The sequence below is a fragment of the Enhydra lutris genome, unplaced genomic scaffold (genome assembly GCF_002288905.1).
Source record: "Enhydra lutris kenyoni isolate GAN:26980312 unplaced genomic scaffold, ASM228890v2 scaffoldscaffold25, whole genome shotgun sequence".
Lineage (NCBI taxonomy): Eukaryota > Metazoa > Chordata > Mammalia > Carnivora > Mustelidae > Enhydra > Enhydra lutris.
Genome location: NW_019154109.1, coordinates 7,954,865 through 7,972,892, shown reverse-complemented (window position 1 = coordinate 7,972,892; position 18,028 = coordinate 7,954,865). Strand labels below are relative to the sequence as shown.

General features: G+C 57.3%; 1 protein-coding gene across 1 annotated transcript in view; it reads right to left on the bottom strand.

Moving 5' to 3' along the window:
* The window catches only part of LOC111150999 (neurofascin), a 93,910-nt gene that overhangs the window by 20,693 nt on the left and 55,189 nt on the right, over positions 1-18,028 (bottom strand). The window contains exons 17-26 of the mRNA XM_022508686.1: positions 17,576-17,677; positions 17,068-17,265; positions 16,182-16,252; positions 14,698-14,920; positions 12,647-12,762; positions 10,898-11,102; positions 9,560-9,682; positions 8,352-8,525; positions 5,967-5,981; positions 428-652 (exon numbers count right to left, since the gene is read on the bottom strand). Of these exons, the coding sequence (XP_022364394.1) occupies positions 428-652; positions 5,967-5,981; positions 8,352-8,525; positions 9,560-9,682; positions 10,898-11,102; positions 12,647-12,762; positions 14,698-14,920; positions 16,182-16,252; positions 17,068-17,265; positions 17,576-17,677 (1,452 nt within the window). The remainder of the gene's footprint in view (positions 1-427; positions 653-5,966; positions 5,982-8,351; positions 8,526-9,559; positions 9,683-10,897; positions 11,103-12,646; positions 12,763-14,697; positions 14,921-16,181; positions 16,253-17,067; positions 17,266-17,575; positions 17,678-18,028) is intronic.

Sequence of the window (18,028 nt, the reverse complement as noted above, 5' to 3'; positions counted from 1 at the left end):
CCACTCCTCTAGGTTGCGGGGCTGGAAGTGACATGGCCCTGGGCAGGAAGCCCTCTCGGGCCGACTATCTGGGGTCAGGCCCCTGCGCTTGCCCATACTCTCTCCTTTCCAGAATGCTCAGCCCTAAGCTGCTGCTCCGCATGGAGGTGGAGGCAGCCCTCCCATCCAGGACCCCAGGGTACTGCCTGCGGAGTGTGGGCCTCTGTTAACAGGATATGAGGCTAGAACAGGCGTGCGGAGCCGAGGAGGGCCGCCTAAAGTGGAGCGTGCTAGGTGGTGCTCTGTGCCCCCGGGCTCCAGGAACTAGCAACCCAGTGCGCTCTCCAGGTAGAAACAACGGGAGGCGTCGGCCAATGGCACCCCCAGACCCGCCCTCCTACGTGGGGGGCTCTGGCGGAGGGACGGGGCACAGGGGCAGTGGCAGTACCAGATTCGGGCATCTTAGTCCCGGAGGCGGTGGTGGGAGGCCTCTCTGCGGTGGTGGCGGCAGTGGTTGTAGTGGTGGCAGCGGTGGTGGTGGCCACGGTGGTAGGTGCGACACTTGGGATGGTGGGGACTGTTGTGGCTTCGGTGGTGGCAGCGGGGGCAGTAGCGTCAGTACTGCTCACAGCGCCTGTCGCACCCACCGTGGTCGGGGGCCACGGGGGAGGAGCTGGGGGGGGAAATGTAGAACAGCCCGTCCGGTTGGTCTGGGCGGCCCTCGGCCTGGACTCGCGGCCCCGCGTGCAAGGCAGGCAGCCCCAGGGAGGAGATGGGGCTCAGTGACCAGAAGCCTCCCCGCCCCGCGTGACGGACCGGGTCGGACGGAACACAGTGAGAGGACACAGCCATGGGCCAGGAAGAGAATGAAGCCTTGTGCGTGTTTCATTTTCTTCTCATGGTCTGTGTGGCTCGAAGCACCCAGCATGCACCCCGCCAAGAGTGAGAATGAGGATGGGAAAGGACGGACACCGAATCGCTCAGGTGCCAGGGACGGCATGGGGTCCCCAGCCAGCACCACCCAGACACAGGCCAGTTAGCAGCACCTGGGTCTGGCCCCAGAGCTCCTGCCTTGGAGGGGGGCAGGTGGCGGCCGTGTCCTGCAGGAGCACTGAGAAGACTCCCATTCCCAGCCATTCACTCCCAAAGTACCCTTTCTCACAGCTGCTTGAGTCCTAACACCCCCAAACCCAACGACTGAGAGCAAATAGCCCCCACTCTGGGGGTCAGCCTCCCAGTAGGGTCTGCATCTCCTGTCTCACCGTCCGCCTGTCCCCAGGCTCTCAGCTCTGATCTGTGGCCCTGCCTCTCCTCCCTTCTTCCCTGCCCAGTGATGCTCCTTTCTGTAATTACTCTGCCCTAACTCCTCTCTTCCGAGGACATTAGGGCTCCAGGAACCCCAGGTCCCTTCCCTTCACATTAGGACGTGGGATGGGCACTAATGGAGTCGCAGTGTCACCTGTGCTCTGTGGATGGAGAAACCCCGGGACATAAACAAGATATGTTTGTGGGCCTCTTTGTTGCATAAATCTTCAGGGAGATTGGTTCAAATCTGTGCTCACTCTCATACTCTCGTCTCCCACCCAAAGCCACCCTGGATGTCAGCCACCCCTGGGTGGCTAAGTCCATCTGTGTGACATTGTCTCCATATGCCCACTTTCCTTCTACAGAAGGGTCGGGGAAGCTAACCGAGGGCGGCCCTACTACTCTCTAGGTCCAGTATTACCGAAAGCCATGAGGATGAGAATGATGGGGGCAAACCAGAGAGAGACAGACCTCCTCTCCCCGTGCCATCTCCTGTCATCTGATCACGGTCTGCTTTCTGGGGCAGAAGGCAGGGATGTTAAGATGAAGGAGATCCTTGTAAACCCCCGAGAAATAGCCACACGCCAGCCCTATCTCAAAGCTCCAGAAGTTTAGGAAGATAAGATCCCCACTGCCCAGAAGGGGGGCCAGGGCAGGGAGGGAGACAAAGAGACAATGGCCAGAGAGCTCTTCTCAGGGGAGAATGAGGAGACCCAAGGACTTGGCAGTAAGAGCCTGAGCAACAAAGGCCCTTTCATTCCCAATTCTCCAATATTACCCGTCCCCACGGAGGAGGAGGGAGTGTTCTGGGATCCCAGCCACTTCCCTATTTGCAAGATCAGAGGCGGTACTGGACCCTGAGGGTGTGCTGACCACAGAAGTCACACTGGGTAGCCAGCTGTGTCCCACGCATTCCAAACATTCCTGGGTGGGGTCAAAGCCAACGTGGACATCAGGAAGGCGTGGGGCGTGGCTAGACTCCCTGTCAAAGTCACCCTTCGAGGATGCATTAGTGCAAGGTGGCCCCAGGCCTGGAAAGCTCAGTGCTATAAATGCTCAGGGTGAGGGAGTCCACCTACCCCACTCACCAAGACAGACAGACAGACAAACACACGGAAAAGCCAGAGAGACCCCAAGGCAGAGGTCAGCTCCCTTCCAGACCTGGTCCCTTGCAGCTCCCGTGGCCACACACACACATGGGCTTTTCCCGCTGCTCTGTGCTGCAGGAAGGACCCTGGAGAGGCTAGCTTGCCCGTCTGGGCAGGACCGGCTCTGACTTGGCTCCGTACCAGCGGCGTAGTTTCTAATCACTTCTGGCAATAGGATGTTCACAGCGCCTTCCTTTTCCATGACTATTTAAAAGGCATCGCCAAAAAGCTTTGAGGGGACAACTCTGAGTTAAAATCATCCCGTTCTGGGTAATGCACACATGGGTGGTGGTGTTACATTTCCTGTGCCCCCAGACTCAGTGGCACTTGCCCCCAGAGCTCTACACACTCTCACATGCCCCTCGGCTCTCGTAAAGCAGAGACACACACACTACACTCCCACAGGCCCACAGTGAGGCTCGCACATGCTTCCCTGGGCATTCCAGCAAGAAGCCCTAGAAACAGACAGGCTACGAGAGGCGAAGTTAGGGCGACTTTTTCCCTGGTGCTGCTGGTCAGAGACAAGAATGGGAAATGAATCTGTAGATGCTGCGTCATCTTGCCCCTCCCCACCAATGGTCCCTTCTGCCAAGTGTGACAAGGAGGAAGCATTTCTGATGACGGCCACCTAACCACTTTCCCTCCAGGTCAGCATCAACAGTCTCAGTATCGGTAAGAGGGGAACAAAAGGCAAGGAGTGGCCTCCCAAGTGTCCTCCCATTACAGTCACTGTGGAGGTGGCAGACTCAGCTAGGCTGAGGTCACAGCTGGCAAATCACTGTTCTCTCTGACCCACTCATTAGCTGTGTCTGTTGTGCCATAGCTGGACAGGGGCAGAGAGACAGGGAGATAGGGAGAGGGAGTCGGGGGGGGGGCAGAGGCAAGACGGAAAGGCTCTGGGTCAGCTCCCACAGGTGAGAGGGGGAGGCAGGTTTTCATGGAGAAACTGTCCAGTGCTCAGGTCAAAGGTAACCCAGAGGAGTTCATCCCCTGGGGTGGGTTTGCACAGAGGAGATAAGGGGCTTAGAGACGGAGAGGCCCACAGGCTGGGGAGGCGCGTTGCTGAGCTTGGATGTCCTCTCCAGTTAAAGCAGGAATTACGGGCTGGAGAACCACAGTAGCCAATGAGCAGTGGACAGTATCAGCCTGACAATGGAGAGGAAGGCCGTGGGGGCGGTGTCTCAGGACAGTGGCGGGGGGTGGGCGGCTAGAGCTAGAAGCATAGCACCCCTCCCCAAAGGCCATGGCAGCCTACTGGGTTACCTCACGCACACTGGAAGGTACCCTAGCCACGGCTGAGGCTTTGCCACCAGAGTTTCGGGGAACACCACAGAAGAGATGGGGAAAACTGGGGAGAGAGCTTGTCTTATTCATCTTCCTGACCCCAGAACCCGCCACGGAGCTGCCCTGCAGACACTTGCAGATCTGAGTCACAGAGGAGGACAGGAGTTTCCAGACATTCCAAGGTGGAAGGTTCAGTCCAAAAATGGCCACATGGCGCACGGACGACCGTGGCCAAGCCACAGATGGCCAGGCCAGATGGGCAGCCATCCTGAGAGACTACAGACCAGGTGTGCAAGAGGGTTTATTTTTAGTGGGTGAGACATGAACAGGTAAGTGTGGGGATAAAACACCCAGGTTCAGGAACGATGAGCTGGAAGGGACCTGCGTCGGATTTGTCAGACCTGGGCTCCACTGCGGGGCACCTGCAGTGTGCGCAGAAGGTTCTCAAGCATTACAGCTGAGGACAGCCGATGCCATGAGCACATCTCATTTACAAAGACGTGCACTGAGCCTCTACTGCCATGTCCCGGGGAAGCTGGCACCCAGGAAGCACGTGTGATCGAGGGTCGGAGACCCTGCCGTCACTGTGCATACCACAATGGGCTTAGATCTTTTCTAAATGGGGAGCAGAAGGTGGGGGGTTCAGAATGATCACCTCTCCCTCACAGGTGCCACTCATGAGAGCGGCAGCCCAGGCTGGCACAGACGCTTGCTGGCACAGCGGACCCCCTGCTACCCGACCCACCTGCCTCGGGTCCCGGGGTGTCAGAAAGGGGGAGGTGGGCTGGGAGCTGGTTGACCAATGAGCTTCCAGTGGATTCTCTTGGTGTCCTGTGTCTCCCCCTCTTATGTTCACTGAGCCTGCTTAGGCTACCCTGAGCACCTGCTAGAAGAGTTCCAGAAGAAACCCCTGGGCCAAGTTGCGCCAGAAAGTCAGGGCAGCCTGTGGAGTACAAGGATGGCTTTCTCCATGGTCCCCACACCCAGGACATCTGCCTATCTCATATCCCAGTGGAGGCTGTTTGGGCCCTGTGGGGAGGCACTGGGATCCACCAGCCTGGGCAATGATGTGGAGGGGGGATGGGGAGCTGGGAGGGTGGAGAGGGAGGGATGATGGCTGCGCACCACCCACAGATCTGGCAAAGGAAACACAAATGGAAGGAAGCGGGGTGTGCAACAGAAATAGAACCAACCTAAAATGGGGATGGGAGGAAACCAGATCTGGCAGTCGTCTTCATAAGCTAACCCTCCGGTTCCTCACCTGCTTCTCAGTCCACCCTGCTGCCTAGAGCTTCAGGAGGCTCTAGTGATCCCTGGGCCCCTAGCCTTTGCTTTGCCAGGGTGAGCCTTGCCCTCAGCTGCAGAGGAGGACGGGGAAGGAGCCGTGGGGTCCCCTGCCTAGCATCCCCAGCCTGAGGATAGGCCTTCAATAATGACATGCCCAGCATGAGGGCTTAACAGGAGGGCTGCGGTCAGCGGACCATGTCCTAAGTCGGGACCTGCCCACCCACTCCTCCCTTCTGCTGTGCTTTTAGCTCCCAGACCCCAAGAGTGGCGGCTGTTCTTCATGCTGGAGACTCTGAGAAGCTGGGTTTCTAAGGGGCGAGGGAACAACCAGCCTACGGTGCCCACTGAGACTCCAGGTCCTGGAGCACCTGGCCCTATCCAAGGACAAGCTCAGTCCCGGTCACTGCTCAGAACCCACGGCAGACGGCAGAGCTGGTGCCGGGCCCCCATGCCACGCGCGCGGGCTGCATGCACAGAGCGCTCGCCCCGAGGCACCCTTTCAGGGGATGGCAGCCGGACCGGAAGACAGGAGCCAGCTGCCTCCACTCACAGGCCAGCATTCCTTTCGGGGGCACGGCCGGCCACCCAAGGACGGCAGACCCTCTCTCTGCACCCCGAGATGTCAAAACTAGGCCAGGGCCCATGTCAGTCAGGGGAAGGAATCACGCAGCTTCCAAGAAAGCTGCAGCTGCAGAGACTAGGTCTGGAGCCCGTTGGCGGGGGGCCCTCTTAAGCCATCCGAGGGGGACCAAGAGTAAGTGAAGAGGAAGAGGGGGAAGCTTTGACCTCCTCTGGTCCCATCCTCCGCACACAGCCTTCTTGACAGTCTGGCTTCCCAACCCCTGAAAGAGACAGTCTGGAACATGCTTTCATCCTGGGCTCCCTCCTTCTCCACCCTAGCTGGGCGGGCTCCGCCTGTACTGTCCCATGCCATGCCCATTACCTCTGCTGCTGGTACGGTACCTGCGGTTGGAGTGGCTTCAGAACACAGCGCCCAAGATGGCCAGAGAGAGGGAGAAAGGATGAGAGAGGGAAGACAAAACAGAGCACAGGTGAAACCACAGGACAAGCGAGCAGAGAAGCGTCTGGCTCAAACGTGACCCAGACAGTGTGACCAGGGGCTGGCTACTGCCCTGAGGATGCCAATTGGTGTCCAGGGTTCATGGTCAATTCCATGGGCAGTCTGGTATGTTTCTACAGAAAACTTTCCACCTGGATCTTGGAGACCTCTCTAATACACTCTGATTCTACCTCCACTCAAGGACTACCAACTAAGGGGTGGTCGTAGGGACGGCGAATCTCGAGTGCTTTGTTTCCAGGTCTTTCCCCAAGGGTGTGTCTTCCCTGGCCAGGCTGATCTCTATGAGGCAGGCTGGGTGACCTTCCGGGATGCCAAGAATTGTGGGCATAAGGAGGACGTCAAACCCCAAATCCCGTATCTTTGGGGGAAGATGGTGAGTAGCATTGGGACGGATGGAGGAGGGGCGAGCTTGTTTTGTGAACCCTCCCCCACACCACCTTGGCCTTGGAAGGCCCAGGAGCTCTCACAGATGGCAGCCCTGAGGCCCCTGCTCAGAGGGTCTGCTGCCCCCTGTTCTTTCCCACCAGCAGAACTTTATGAAAGAAGAAACCCAACTGTGGATTGGGAGTCCTAAAAAGGAATTCCTGAATTTATTGCAAACCCCTAAATGGAGAAGAAAGTCTCCCTTTGTCCTCTTGTCCCCTGGGGCCCCAGAATGTACCCTGTGGTGGTCACTAGGGCTTGACAATGGGGTATTTGTTGATCTGATGTTCTGTTTTGGGCCAGGAATGGGGAAGGACAAGAGGCTCTTTTTATGTCTCTCCTTATAGAATTAAGGAATCAAGAAAGTGCGTTATCCCTTTTCTGGCCAGGCTTTTGCTAAGTGGCGTATTATTAGCTACTTACCCAAAGTCCCCCTGCCCTAATAAACTGCCCTAGTGCCCAGGGGGGTTGACAAGCACACTAGGAGAGGAGTTTATTGTGTGGCTCATGCCCGGTTTATAAGACCAGAGAAGGACTGTCAGCCTTTCTCCAGGTCCTGCCCATCCCCGCTCCTGCCTGCTTAGCCTGGCCTGCTGGCCCAGGGGGAGGGGGACGATGGGCAGGGCTGGGGAGGGATGCAGGGTGGCTGTGAAGCTGAGCTGGGAGTCCCTGCAACAGGCCTGGTAGGCCCAGAGGAAGAAGCCCTGAGGCTCTGCTGGGGTGGGGAAGAGGTGCTTGGGAGGTCCAATGTGGGTCAGGGTCAGGCTGTCGGACCTCAGCTTCTGGGACAAGCACTGCACAGAGTAACCTGTTGTCTGCTTCTAGAATCCCCATTCACACTGCCTCTTCCCTTGCAGAGTGGACCTCTTCTCTGCCCAGCCTCTGCATGGCCACTGCACCTGCCTCAGCTAAACCTAACATTCCTCACGTGGGACAGCAAGGAGATATTCTTGCGGCTCACCCCTGCTGGACCATGTCCCTTGTTTTTGGCACCGTGTTTGGACCTCACGTGGCAGATGCTCAGGAAACGGCTGTTGAACACACCACTGCACCTCTGGAAAACAGGGGTCTCCTCCTACAGCCTGGCATCCTGGAGGTTCTGGGAGCCAGCACGGGTACGAGTGGGCCTGGAGTCCCCTCTAGTGGCCTTCTCAGGCAGGCACAGCCAAGTGGGGGTGCTCCGGGGCTAGGAAGATACCAGGAGCTAAGAGCTGAGCCAAGAGCTGCTCTCAGGAAAGCTGGCTTGGCCAGGGGCTGTTTCCCAACGCCCTCCCTGCGCACCGCCTGACACCCAACCCAGCTCAGGCTCCGAGCAGGGCCGACACCTGCTGTGCTCACGCTCCTGGCGAGTAGCGTCGATCGAGGCTGCTTCCCTCCCTCCTTGGCTCCGTGTGCCCTCCGGAGAAGAGGTATCCCAGAGTTGTCCCCAGGTATCCTTAGTAGCACTGCAGCCCCCCTCCCCCACCATGGGCCAACACTGCTGCAGCTCTCTGAAGTTCATTAGCACCTTTACTTCCCACGACCCAGGCTCTCTTTCCTATCCCCCCCTCCCCACCCCCAAGGAGGACAGGTGAAGATGTTAAGTAGCTGAGCAAGTCAAGGCAAAGTGCGGGTCAGGTCTGAGTGCCATTGTCTAAGAAGATCTGAGTTTTCCAGATACACCTACCTCTCAGCATAGGGGATGGGTTCTCTTGTATCCTGGGGCGGGGGGCGCTAGAGGACCTGCAGCCTTATTTTCTCTCCAGCCCAGAAGGCTGGTGGCCAGAAGGCCAGGTGAGGGTGTTTCTCTAGGCATCGGAATTAGCCGGGACCTTCCACCCCCGAGGCTGCGGCAATGCACCTACCTTCATTTGGGGGTGCTGGTGACTCCTCGGTGACAGCTTCCCCAGAGCCCACCTGCGTCCTGGCACTGAGGGTAAAGCGGTAGCGCGACACGGGGTCTGCTCTTTGCATCGTGAACTTGGTCTGATTGGGAGAGAAGTTTTCCACTATCTGCTTTCCTAATTTGGTTCCATTAACTGGGGAGAGATAGGTAAGTGGAATTGAACTCGAGCAGCCGTGACCATGGTAGGTTATATAATCTGCAGCTAGAAGGAGAAAGCCTTCCGGACTCTGCTGCAAAGAGAACACGGGGAGCTCGCCCCAGGACCTTAATGACCCGGGGGTTGGGAGATTGGGGTTCAAGGGCAGAGACCTGGGCAGAAACTTTCCGGCTCTTCAATGACACCCCAGGGCTCAGGCTTTTTCACTGATCTCATTATCTCCAGCTCACTGTAAAGTTATGGTTCTGAAAGATTTGGTTTATAATCCCCAGGCCTTTTCAATAAGGACAAAACTTTTGAGGTCCTTTCTTCCTTTCAAACACAACTAGGGCAGAATCACTAGAGTTTTTGATCATTAATGCCTCCTTTGTAAAAGGCCTATTCAGTATACCTCAAAGGGGGACGGTCAGGCCAGAGATCATTTAGAACAGCACACAAGCACGCAGCTGGCTATTAAAATCGTCCACAGCACAACACCTGGCCCTTTGAGCTTCCCAATGAGGTACAAGATCAGCCACTGTGGAGGCTTCTCAAATATAAGGACACTGCTGTCCAGACAGGGTGACACTAAGCTCTTTCAGTGAGGTCTTCCCTACCTGGGCTCCTGACATAAACGGTACCTGGTTTAGCTTCCCCGAGTGCTGTGTGGATTCCCCTGTGTGTAATGTATCCCGTCTGATGAGGCACAAATACGGTCTTTCCTAGACTCACTTGTAGGTGTTGGAAACTCTAAGATCCCCGAAGGATAGGGCTAAATCCCTCATTAGACTGGGAGCTCCTGGCAGGAGAAGCTGTGCCAGCTGGGGGGCAGGGGGATGATGGGGATGGGCTGGGGGCGTGGGCTGGGTCTCTGCCTCCCCTAATCCTCTAGGGGAACTTTCTCCTTGGCACTGCTAACCCTCTGCAGGGCGAGCTGAGCTACCTCGAGCTTTTCTACCTCGACTCCTTAGTGAAATGGCAAGAACGGGGCTTGTGAATCCCAGATTAAGAGAAGGAAGCGTGGAACGTACAGGCCACGTATTTGAGCGTGTATCCGATCAGGATCCCATTGGGGTGTTCCGGGTGATCCCACTCCAGGTTGATTGTCTCCAGGTTGGGCTGCCGGACTCGGAAACGCCTGGGGGCACTGGGTACTTGGGGAAGGAGGAGAGGGCAGGGGAAAAGAAGGGGAGGGCAGAGGCAGGATGAGGAAACACAAAAAAAACAGAGCACAAGTATGAAGGCATTGACTTGGGGCAACCCCCATGCTGGACAGCTGCTAAGCCAGAACCCAGGGGAACCAGAGGGGGGACGAGAGCCCTTCGCCCCATCCAGGATGCTGCTCCCTACCCCTATATCCCCTCCCCGTTTAGGACAAGCATGGCTTAGACTCTCTTTAAATGCGGAAGAAGTCAGTCAGGTTTTCCTTTAGCAACTACTGTGGATTCAGCACACGTTAGGCTCTGTCCCTGCAAAGATGCCTTCGAGCCAGCAGGGAACCAACCAGAGCTGTGGGCACAGAAGCTGCGGTTCCCAGTCTCAGACAAGGTTCCTCACCCTGGGGCCCAGCAGCAGGCCCAGGCCTCCGAGCTGAGAATGCTGGGTTCAGGGGTCAGTAGAAAGAAGCCCAAGGTGGGCCTCATGGACAGGGCACCAGGAACGGGAGCGATGGAGAGAGGCTGGAGATGAAACGCAAAATGAGGGGGCTGGAAAGATAGGAATAAAGAAAATAAGAGGGAAGAACAAAGAAGGAGGAAGAGAAGAAAAATGGGGCGGAAAGGCGGTTAAGAAGGGAGGGAAGAGAAACAGAAGAGGGCAAAGCAAATGCTGAGCCGGTACAGGAGGACATGGTGAACTTCACAGGTGTCTGCCTCCCAGGCCCAGGGGGACCCGGAACCAGCAGCAGGCAGGGCGCCCCCTGCAGGGCCACCGCACACATGGGCCAGCTGTCCCGACAGAAGCTTCCAGAGCACAGCGCTGAGAGAACTCTGAAGGTCCGGGGTGCTGGGGAACAAGCCGGTGCTTCTGGTGGTCAGAGTGATGGTGCTTCGGCCTCCGGAGGTGGGGATGGCCCAGGCTCCCGTAGCGCCCTTGGCCGTGAGGGTCGGTCCTCTGGCCCGTCTGCAATTCTGTCAGCAGGCGGCACAGGTCTTCTCTTGAGACATAGCATCTTGTCAGGGCAGGCCGGCCCAGGGATGGAGCACTCCGGGAATGGCAGGAGCTCCTCGGCTCGCAGGATGCCGGCGCCTTGGGCTCACGCAGAGGTCACCTTGTGCTGTCCGGCCCAGGCCCGCCGGGGCTGCTCCGGGCCCAGCTGGCTGCGCTGCCCTTGTCCTGCCCCACCCCGAAGAGCTGCAGGCCAGACCTACCTCCTTCCGGGGTGGTGAACTTCTTGGTCTCACTGCGAGGCCCATCGCCTCTCCCATTGACCACGACCATCTCCAGCTTGTAGTTACTGTAGGGGAAGAGGCGGGACACCACGCCACGGGGGCGGTCACCAGGGAAGCTGGCTTGCTGCCTCTTCTGAGACACCCACAGGTTCTTCAGCAAGCTGCTCTCCCTCCAGTAGTAGGCCTTCGGGACAGAGGCGGGCCGGTGAGGGGACGGTCAGGCAGAGCTGGGTTAGTTGTTAGTGGCGCTGGGAGTGACTGGTCTTCCCTTTGCTTGTCACAGGCTCCGAGTCCCGAGTGCCCTGAGCAGCCCCACCTAGGGCTGGGGGAGCGGCCCGAGAGGCCCCACTCCTCGACCCCTAGCAAGTACGAGCTGCTGTCAAACAGGAAACAGGGGTTTGGGGCTCAGTCACTTCCTGAGCCGCATGGGCTCTCTGGGAAATAGGCAAGTTGGCCAAAGTTTCTGGTAGAAAGGCCCCTGATTTCCAAGCCAGGGAACGAGTTGCTCATGGAGTCCATGCCGGAACCACAAACATGGGCCAAGGGTCCGGGCATGGAAAGCTCTCTTCTGGGCTCAAAGGCCACGTCGCCTGGAGTTGGATTAGTACGGTTTAGCTTGGAAGCAGGCAGGAGTTGAAAAGGACAGGTTACCCCCGGAAGTCTGAATAGGAGAGTTGATTTAATCCTTTGAAGTCAAACGCTTTCTTTTAAAATTGTTTGGAGCCCTTTAGAATGAGCTAGACACATGTCCAGGTCAGTGGACACCAGGCTGCCTGGTGGCAAGAGCGTGGATGGGATGGCCTCCGGAAGGCAGCAGGGTTATGGGCAGAGTTGAGAGAGTTTGGGACACGAGGTACAGTTAGCGGTAGGGAAGAAGGCCCAGGTCAGGCTGCCACACCAGCGTCACCTGGGCCTCCAATGGCCAAGGAAGGCGGAAGCCCACACTTTAGAAGGGGACCCAGTAGGAACTTTAGCCAGAAAAATCTCCGGGCAAGTCGGTTAAGGGTACGAGTGCTGGGGAGGAGCTCATTCAAGCGCACACATCTTCTTGCCTGCCTTCCCCTGCCTACCGAATCCACGGCCCCAGAGAGACGGATCCCCGCCGTTCTGCCTCCGACTGCCCATCAGCCAACTCTCAGTGACGTCCCAGTCACAGGACCTGCACTAACCCATGCTTACAGCCGCCATCACCTCCCAGACTCGTTTTGAATAAAGCTCCGTGTAAGGGAGACCCGGCACAGCCAAGGACCTGGGTAACCCGCAGGCCCGGTAATCCGGAGTTGGCTGCGACACGGGGAAGGTGTTTACACCTTTTGGAGGCTCTGCCTGGGTGTCATGAAACCGGACCAGGTGAGACAAGCAGCCCGGCGGGGACCACTAGGAGAGGGGAGGGGTGCAGCTCAGTGGGGCCTCAACGCTTCTCCTAAGACACAGGTGTGTGTGCTCGCTGGTGTAGGGGCACAACGGGCCACGCACGGCGTCTACCCGAACCTGCCGCCCTCTGTGTGACTGTCCGCTGAGCAGTCTTTCAGCCCTGCTGTCGCAGGACACACCTGCGGATACCCGCATCATCATTCTCTGGGGCTATTTTTAAACAGCTAACCCGGACATCATCTTGAATCAACTCTGGATCCCACAGCGAGCCCTAGAACCCCTCCCGCGTCTGCTGGCCCCTTGCCCTGGTTAGCAAGCCGGGTGGTTAGGCCGGGCTGGGAGCTGTTTCCTCACTCGGTACTCCCTGAGTTGGCCCTGCACCGTGTCGGGGTAGACGCGGTTCCACTGCAGGCTGATGGCCGTGCTGTTCAGGACTCGGATTTTAACGTCAGTGGGTGCAGCCCTGGGATCTGCAATGTGTTGGGACAGAGAGCCGGTTAAGCAAGGAGGGCTGGCCCCTGGACTCGAGGGACGTGTTCTCAGCTGGCCGGTGCCTCCACCCCACTCTGGTCACGGGGTACTCCATGAGGCCAGCAGTGTCCCAGGAGATTGCCCTTGGGGAGTCGGGGGAAGGCCAGGCCAAGGCTGGGAGAGATCTGCCCACAAGTTTAGAGGGAGATTATCTGCTATCCTCCCAGCTGAGCAGCCTCCGTTTGCTCCCCCATCCCATGCACTACCCTTCTCCACCTGCTCTGCGTCCCAGCAGGCTGCCCTCTCCGGACCGTGACAGCTGCCCTCCTCCCCCTGTTCACAGGCCCCTGGAGGGGTTTGCTTAATAGGCAAGGCCAATGGGAGACCCCAGGGCAGGAGGACAGGGAGGTACCAGGTCCTCTGGCCGCCTCTCTGTGGGCTGCAGGGCTGCTACACTTTTCTACACAAGGTTTTACCTCTTGCTCATGGGGACGCCCCCGTCCGCTGCCCCTTCAAGGCTCAGATAGAGTGTTATACTGGGGTCCTGCTGTTGCTAGTCCTCTGGGTGGCTCCTGATACCCTGCTGTTTTCCCTCGAACCCCATCCTCACATTAGAGATAGTCCCCTCTGAGTGACACTCGTTTCCCACTAGGACCCTGCTGGAAATGTCAGCCACAGGCTGAAGAAGCCCTAACCTCGTTCAGGAGGGGATTCTGATGGTTGACCCCCTGAAGAGGGAGACCCGCACGCGCCCTGTTCGCTGCACTCTGCCGCAGGTACAGCTCTGCCCCGCCCCTCTGGTCCAGCAGAGCACAGGCGGAGGGGGGCTGGGGGGTGCCGTGGGAACTGTGGGCGGGCCCACGAAATCCACGACTAGCACTACTCGTTCCATACTCACCAGCCAGTAGTTCCTGCCAGTCTCCTGTCTGGACGTGTCTGCCACCACGAGACAAGGAGCAGGGTGGACAGAGTCTGCTGATATATCCACTTATCCCCAGTGGGTCCAGTCCATAATCACCTCCAGGGAAGTGGTGCACAGGCCCCCAGCCTCACTTCTTCCCACCTGACTGTCAGGCACAACATGGGCCCTACTCTTGACCCCAGCAGTGGGGTCCCCAAGACTCTCTCCTCCCTTCCTTCTGTCCTCCTCTCCACCTACCTACGTGATCTTTTCTTGGATCACCCTGATCGGGAGGGGCTCCCCTGGCCCTCCTGCTCTGCTCAGCAGCCTACTGAATTACTGTGCGGGATACAGGAAAGCCACTGCCATCTTCAAAGCCAGGGATACACTTTTACATACATGCCTGGAATCTTGTTGATTTACCAAGGCTAGCCTCCAAAGAACTCTTTGCACGCTCAGTTCCAAGGGTTAAGAGCAACACTGGGATGCCAGCAGGTAGCTGGTCTGGGTTATTCCAATCTGGGGCTCTGGAGACCTCTATTTCTCGAGGTTTCCCCTGGGGAGCCAGGGAGGAGTCTGGCCTGTGGCCCTGCTTCCTTTGGAGGAGTCTGATTGTGGCTCTTTGGGAGGGAGAGTCCTGGAGTCTTGGCACTAGTAAGGGCTGACATTCAGGTAGACTAGAAGGCCTGGCTTCCGTTTTCAAGCCTGACATTTGCTATTGGGTAATATTGACAACGGCTTTCCCTTGCAGGGCCTCAGTTTTCACATCCGTGAAATGGCAGTATTGGACTAGCTGATGATGTTTGGTAATTCTAACTATCGTTTGGGTGGTGATGACATTTTGGCTCCCGACATTACCGGGGGCCTGTCTGCCTGAGGTCACCATAGGGAATTTCTCTTTCCTGGGAACCAGCAGTCCTCCCGGGATGTTCTTGGCAGTCCCAGGACCCACCCCGAGCTTCCTGGGCTGTGAGGCTGGCTGTGCGCAGCCCGGCTGGGAGGACCTGGCTGGGGGATGGGGGAGGGTACTCACAATCTTCCCCGGAGTAACCGATGACAGTATCTGGCTCAGGGCCCTTTCCAAAGTCATTTTCGGCCTGGACTCGGATCTCATAGGGCACGTAGACAGGGGTCTGCCCCACCACGTAGCGGGAACCCCAGACTGTGACGTTGTTCCACGACTCTCGAGTTTCTCTCCTCCGCCACTTGACGATGTAGCGCAGGTTGGGGCCAAAGGCGGAGGTGGCGTTCATGGGCTGAGCAGGGAGAGATCGAGGGCAGGGGTGGAGCCCAGACCTACCCACAGCCTGCACCCTGCCCCGATCTGCCCAGCACCGCCCCCTTGCGGCAGTGGGAGACCAGGCCACCTCACGCTGAGTCCTCCAAAGCCCAAAGTCTTATGAATTCAGCAGCATGTAGATTTTCTGTGACAGTCTTCACCCAAGACCTAGTCTCTCTGAGTCCCAGAGCCACCCACGTTTGCAAGTGCATAGGAAGCCAAAGATTTATTTTCAACAGGACTCTCCTGTGACCAATCGGTAAGCAGAACAAAACAAGAAAATCACAGAATGTTCTTTGACGTTGGAGAGGGATGAGTTTTGGTTTAGCCACAGCATGCCGGCTGCCAATGAACTCAAAATTACAGAACTGGCTTGGGCTCTACTGAACCCATGTGTGACTATGTTGTCCTGCCCAGCAGCTAAGGGTGGGTACAACTCTGCTCTTCGTTCCCTAAGGGCCTGGCCCAGGAAGCAGTCCCCTCCAGAGCTGTAGACCAGGAGCCGGTCCTTACAAGGCCCTGAAGATGAGCCCCAGTGTTTTGGATCTGGGCTCAGCCCAGCTGCCTAGGCTGCTGTGAGATTGGGTCCCCAGAAGATGGGGACAGCCATGATCTTACACATTGTATCTCTCCGCTTCTGTCACTCCTGGCGACAGCACAGAAATGTTAATATTTCCATGGCTGAAAGTGCATCTCTCAGACTTGGAATTGGTTTTGGAAAAAAGTCATTTTGAGACCACAAATCCCAATTCTGGTTTGGAAAACAGTCAGAGAGCCAAGATGAAGATGGGATTTTTTTTCAATCCTGGCCCGGAGAGATGATTTTACGTCCTCTCGTTCCTTCCTGGACTAAAAGAAAGCCTGCACTCAAAGCAGCTTGGGGGCTGGTCTCCCCTGCACCCCAACCATCTCCAGTGGGAGGACCCCAGGACACAGCAACACTAGGCACCGATGTTTAGGCTAAATCTTTTCTACACTCTCCTTCTCCTAGAGAAGTCCATTTTCGTTGCTGGTTACTCTCTCTGATTTTGCCCAACTAGCTGCCTATGTTCCTCGGTCACCTCTGCTCCTATCTCCAGTCTGAAATCTTGCTCTTAGATAATGCTCCTGTCTGGGCCCTGCATGTCCAGGGCAGAGAGCAGCCTTGGGGCCTCAGGCATATATGGAGCAAAAGGGCTACCAGCGCTCAAGGTCAAGACAGCGCACCCATCGGGAGATGGGCTGGGAGGGACCCTCACCGTCCACGTGATCTCCATGTTGTTCTTCCTGGTGCCTTCTCCCTTCACGTCGGCAGGATTGGACTCAGGGGCTGCAACCCAAAGGGGGTGCAAAGTTCAAGTCCAATGTGCATTACCAGGGCCTCTCTCCCTCCCAGCCGACCAGCCCCTTCCACGGCCATCCTTCCTCAGCATCTCTCTGCACACCGACCCACAGGCAACTGAACTTACTCCGTGGTTTTCTCCTGAGGAGGACGTGCCTTCCTAGCTGAGACTGAACATCCCCCACCCCCACCAAGCAGGGATAATTTCTTTTGAGTTTTAATCCCTCACTAGACAGCATTTATCACAAGGCTTTCCGCACTTTGGATGGTCCCAACAGCCAACGCAATGTGGATTATCCCCTTCCCGGATTAGCCACTAAGTAAGTTTAATGCCAGGCTGGCTTATCCTTGGCATTCAGCATTTTGGGGGAGCAGCACCACTCACAATGAGCTGGTGTATTTTCAGAAATCTAAATTACCCAAGTGTGATAGGGAAAGAAATCTGAGATAACACCAGACTATGTATTTCTAAGGCAAATCTTTGCCTAGCGCTTCCCTTTACAGCAGACGATCCAGAATTATTAAGGATATTAGTAATAATAACTGCAGTGAGCATTTACTGGGTGCTTACGATACGCCAGACGTCGCGGTAGGTACCCAGACCGTATCTCCAGACCCAAGGCTCCCAAATGCCCAGGATGGAGGCAGTGTTGCTGTCATTCCCTGTCTCAAAGCTCAGGAAGTCCAGCCTTGGAGAGGTTAAATGGCCTGCCACGTTCACGTGGCCAGGAACTGGGGGGACTCAGTGGAGACTCAGGGCAGCTGGGTTCAGTGCATTTGGCCATCAGCCCTCGGGTACTCACGCGCCCCGCTGGTCCGGTAGCGCTCGGAGGGGAGGCTGGGGTGGCTGCTGCCCACCTCGTTGATGGCAATGACCCGGAACTGGTAATTGACATATGGGGACAGCTGGAGGACGGCAGAGTTGACACTGCCCGGGAACTTGGAATGGTCGTGCCAGACCCCAGGCTGGAACTGGTCCTCTTCGAACTGGACGACGTAGTCTGAGTAGGCAAGGAAGATAGCGCTGTTTGGGAGCTGAAGTAGCGGACTTCTGTGACGTTCTCCTGTGCGGTTCCCACTAGTCTTTACACTCTCCGTTGGGGAGATAAAGGCACAGGGAGAATCCCCCCACCCCAGACACTGAGAGGGGAGCCAAGGCCTCCATGTGCTCCGCGTGCGAATAGCCAAGGGCACACGTCAGGTAAGGGGGAAGCAGGACCAGAAACCAGGGCAAGGCCTCCAGCTGCTACCAGTAACCAGGCTGCCATCCATCCCTCTTTTCTGGATTGGAGCGCAGGGCCCTGGGCTGACCTGTGATGGGGCTGTTGTTGTCATCCCCTGGGATCCAGGTCAGCCTCACGCTCCTCTCGGCCAGGTCTGTGAGCTCCAGGTCCCGGGGTCGGTCTGGCCGTCCTGGCAGCAGAGGAAGAAGACACCACACGGGACTCCCCAGTTAGAGCCGGCCCGTCCCTGCACTGGCCCCGGCCTTGGACACTGTCCTACGACAGGTCCCGGATGGGCAGAGGTCAGCACCTGCAGGAACCAGCCCTGGCCTTCCTGGAATGGTCAGCCCAGGGCCCACCCCAGTTCCTCTTCCTGGGCCGAGGAAGAACAAAGAGGAGACTTCAAATTCCACCACCTCAAAAAATCATCAAAGGATGTAGGGCACAGAGAGAACTGGGACCAACCCATCCCATGTCTGTGGCTATTCTTAGGGGGTGAGCGTTTGGAAAATGCTGTCCTTTCCATAAGACCCATGCTGGC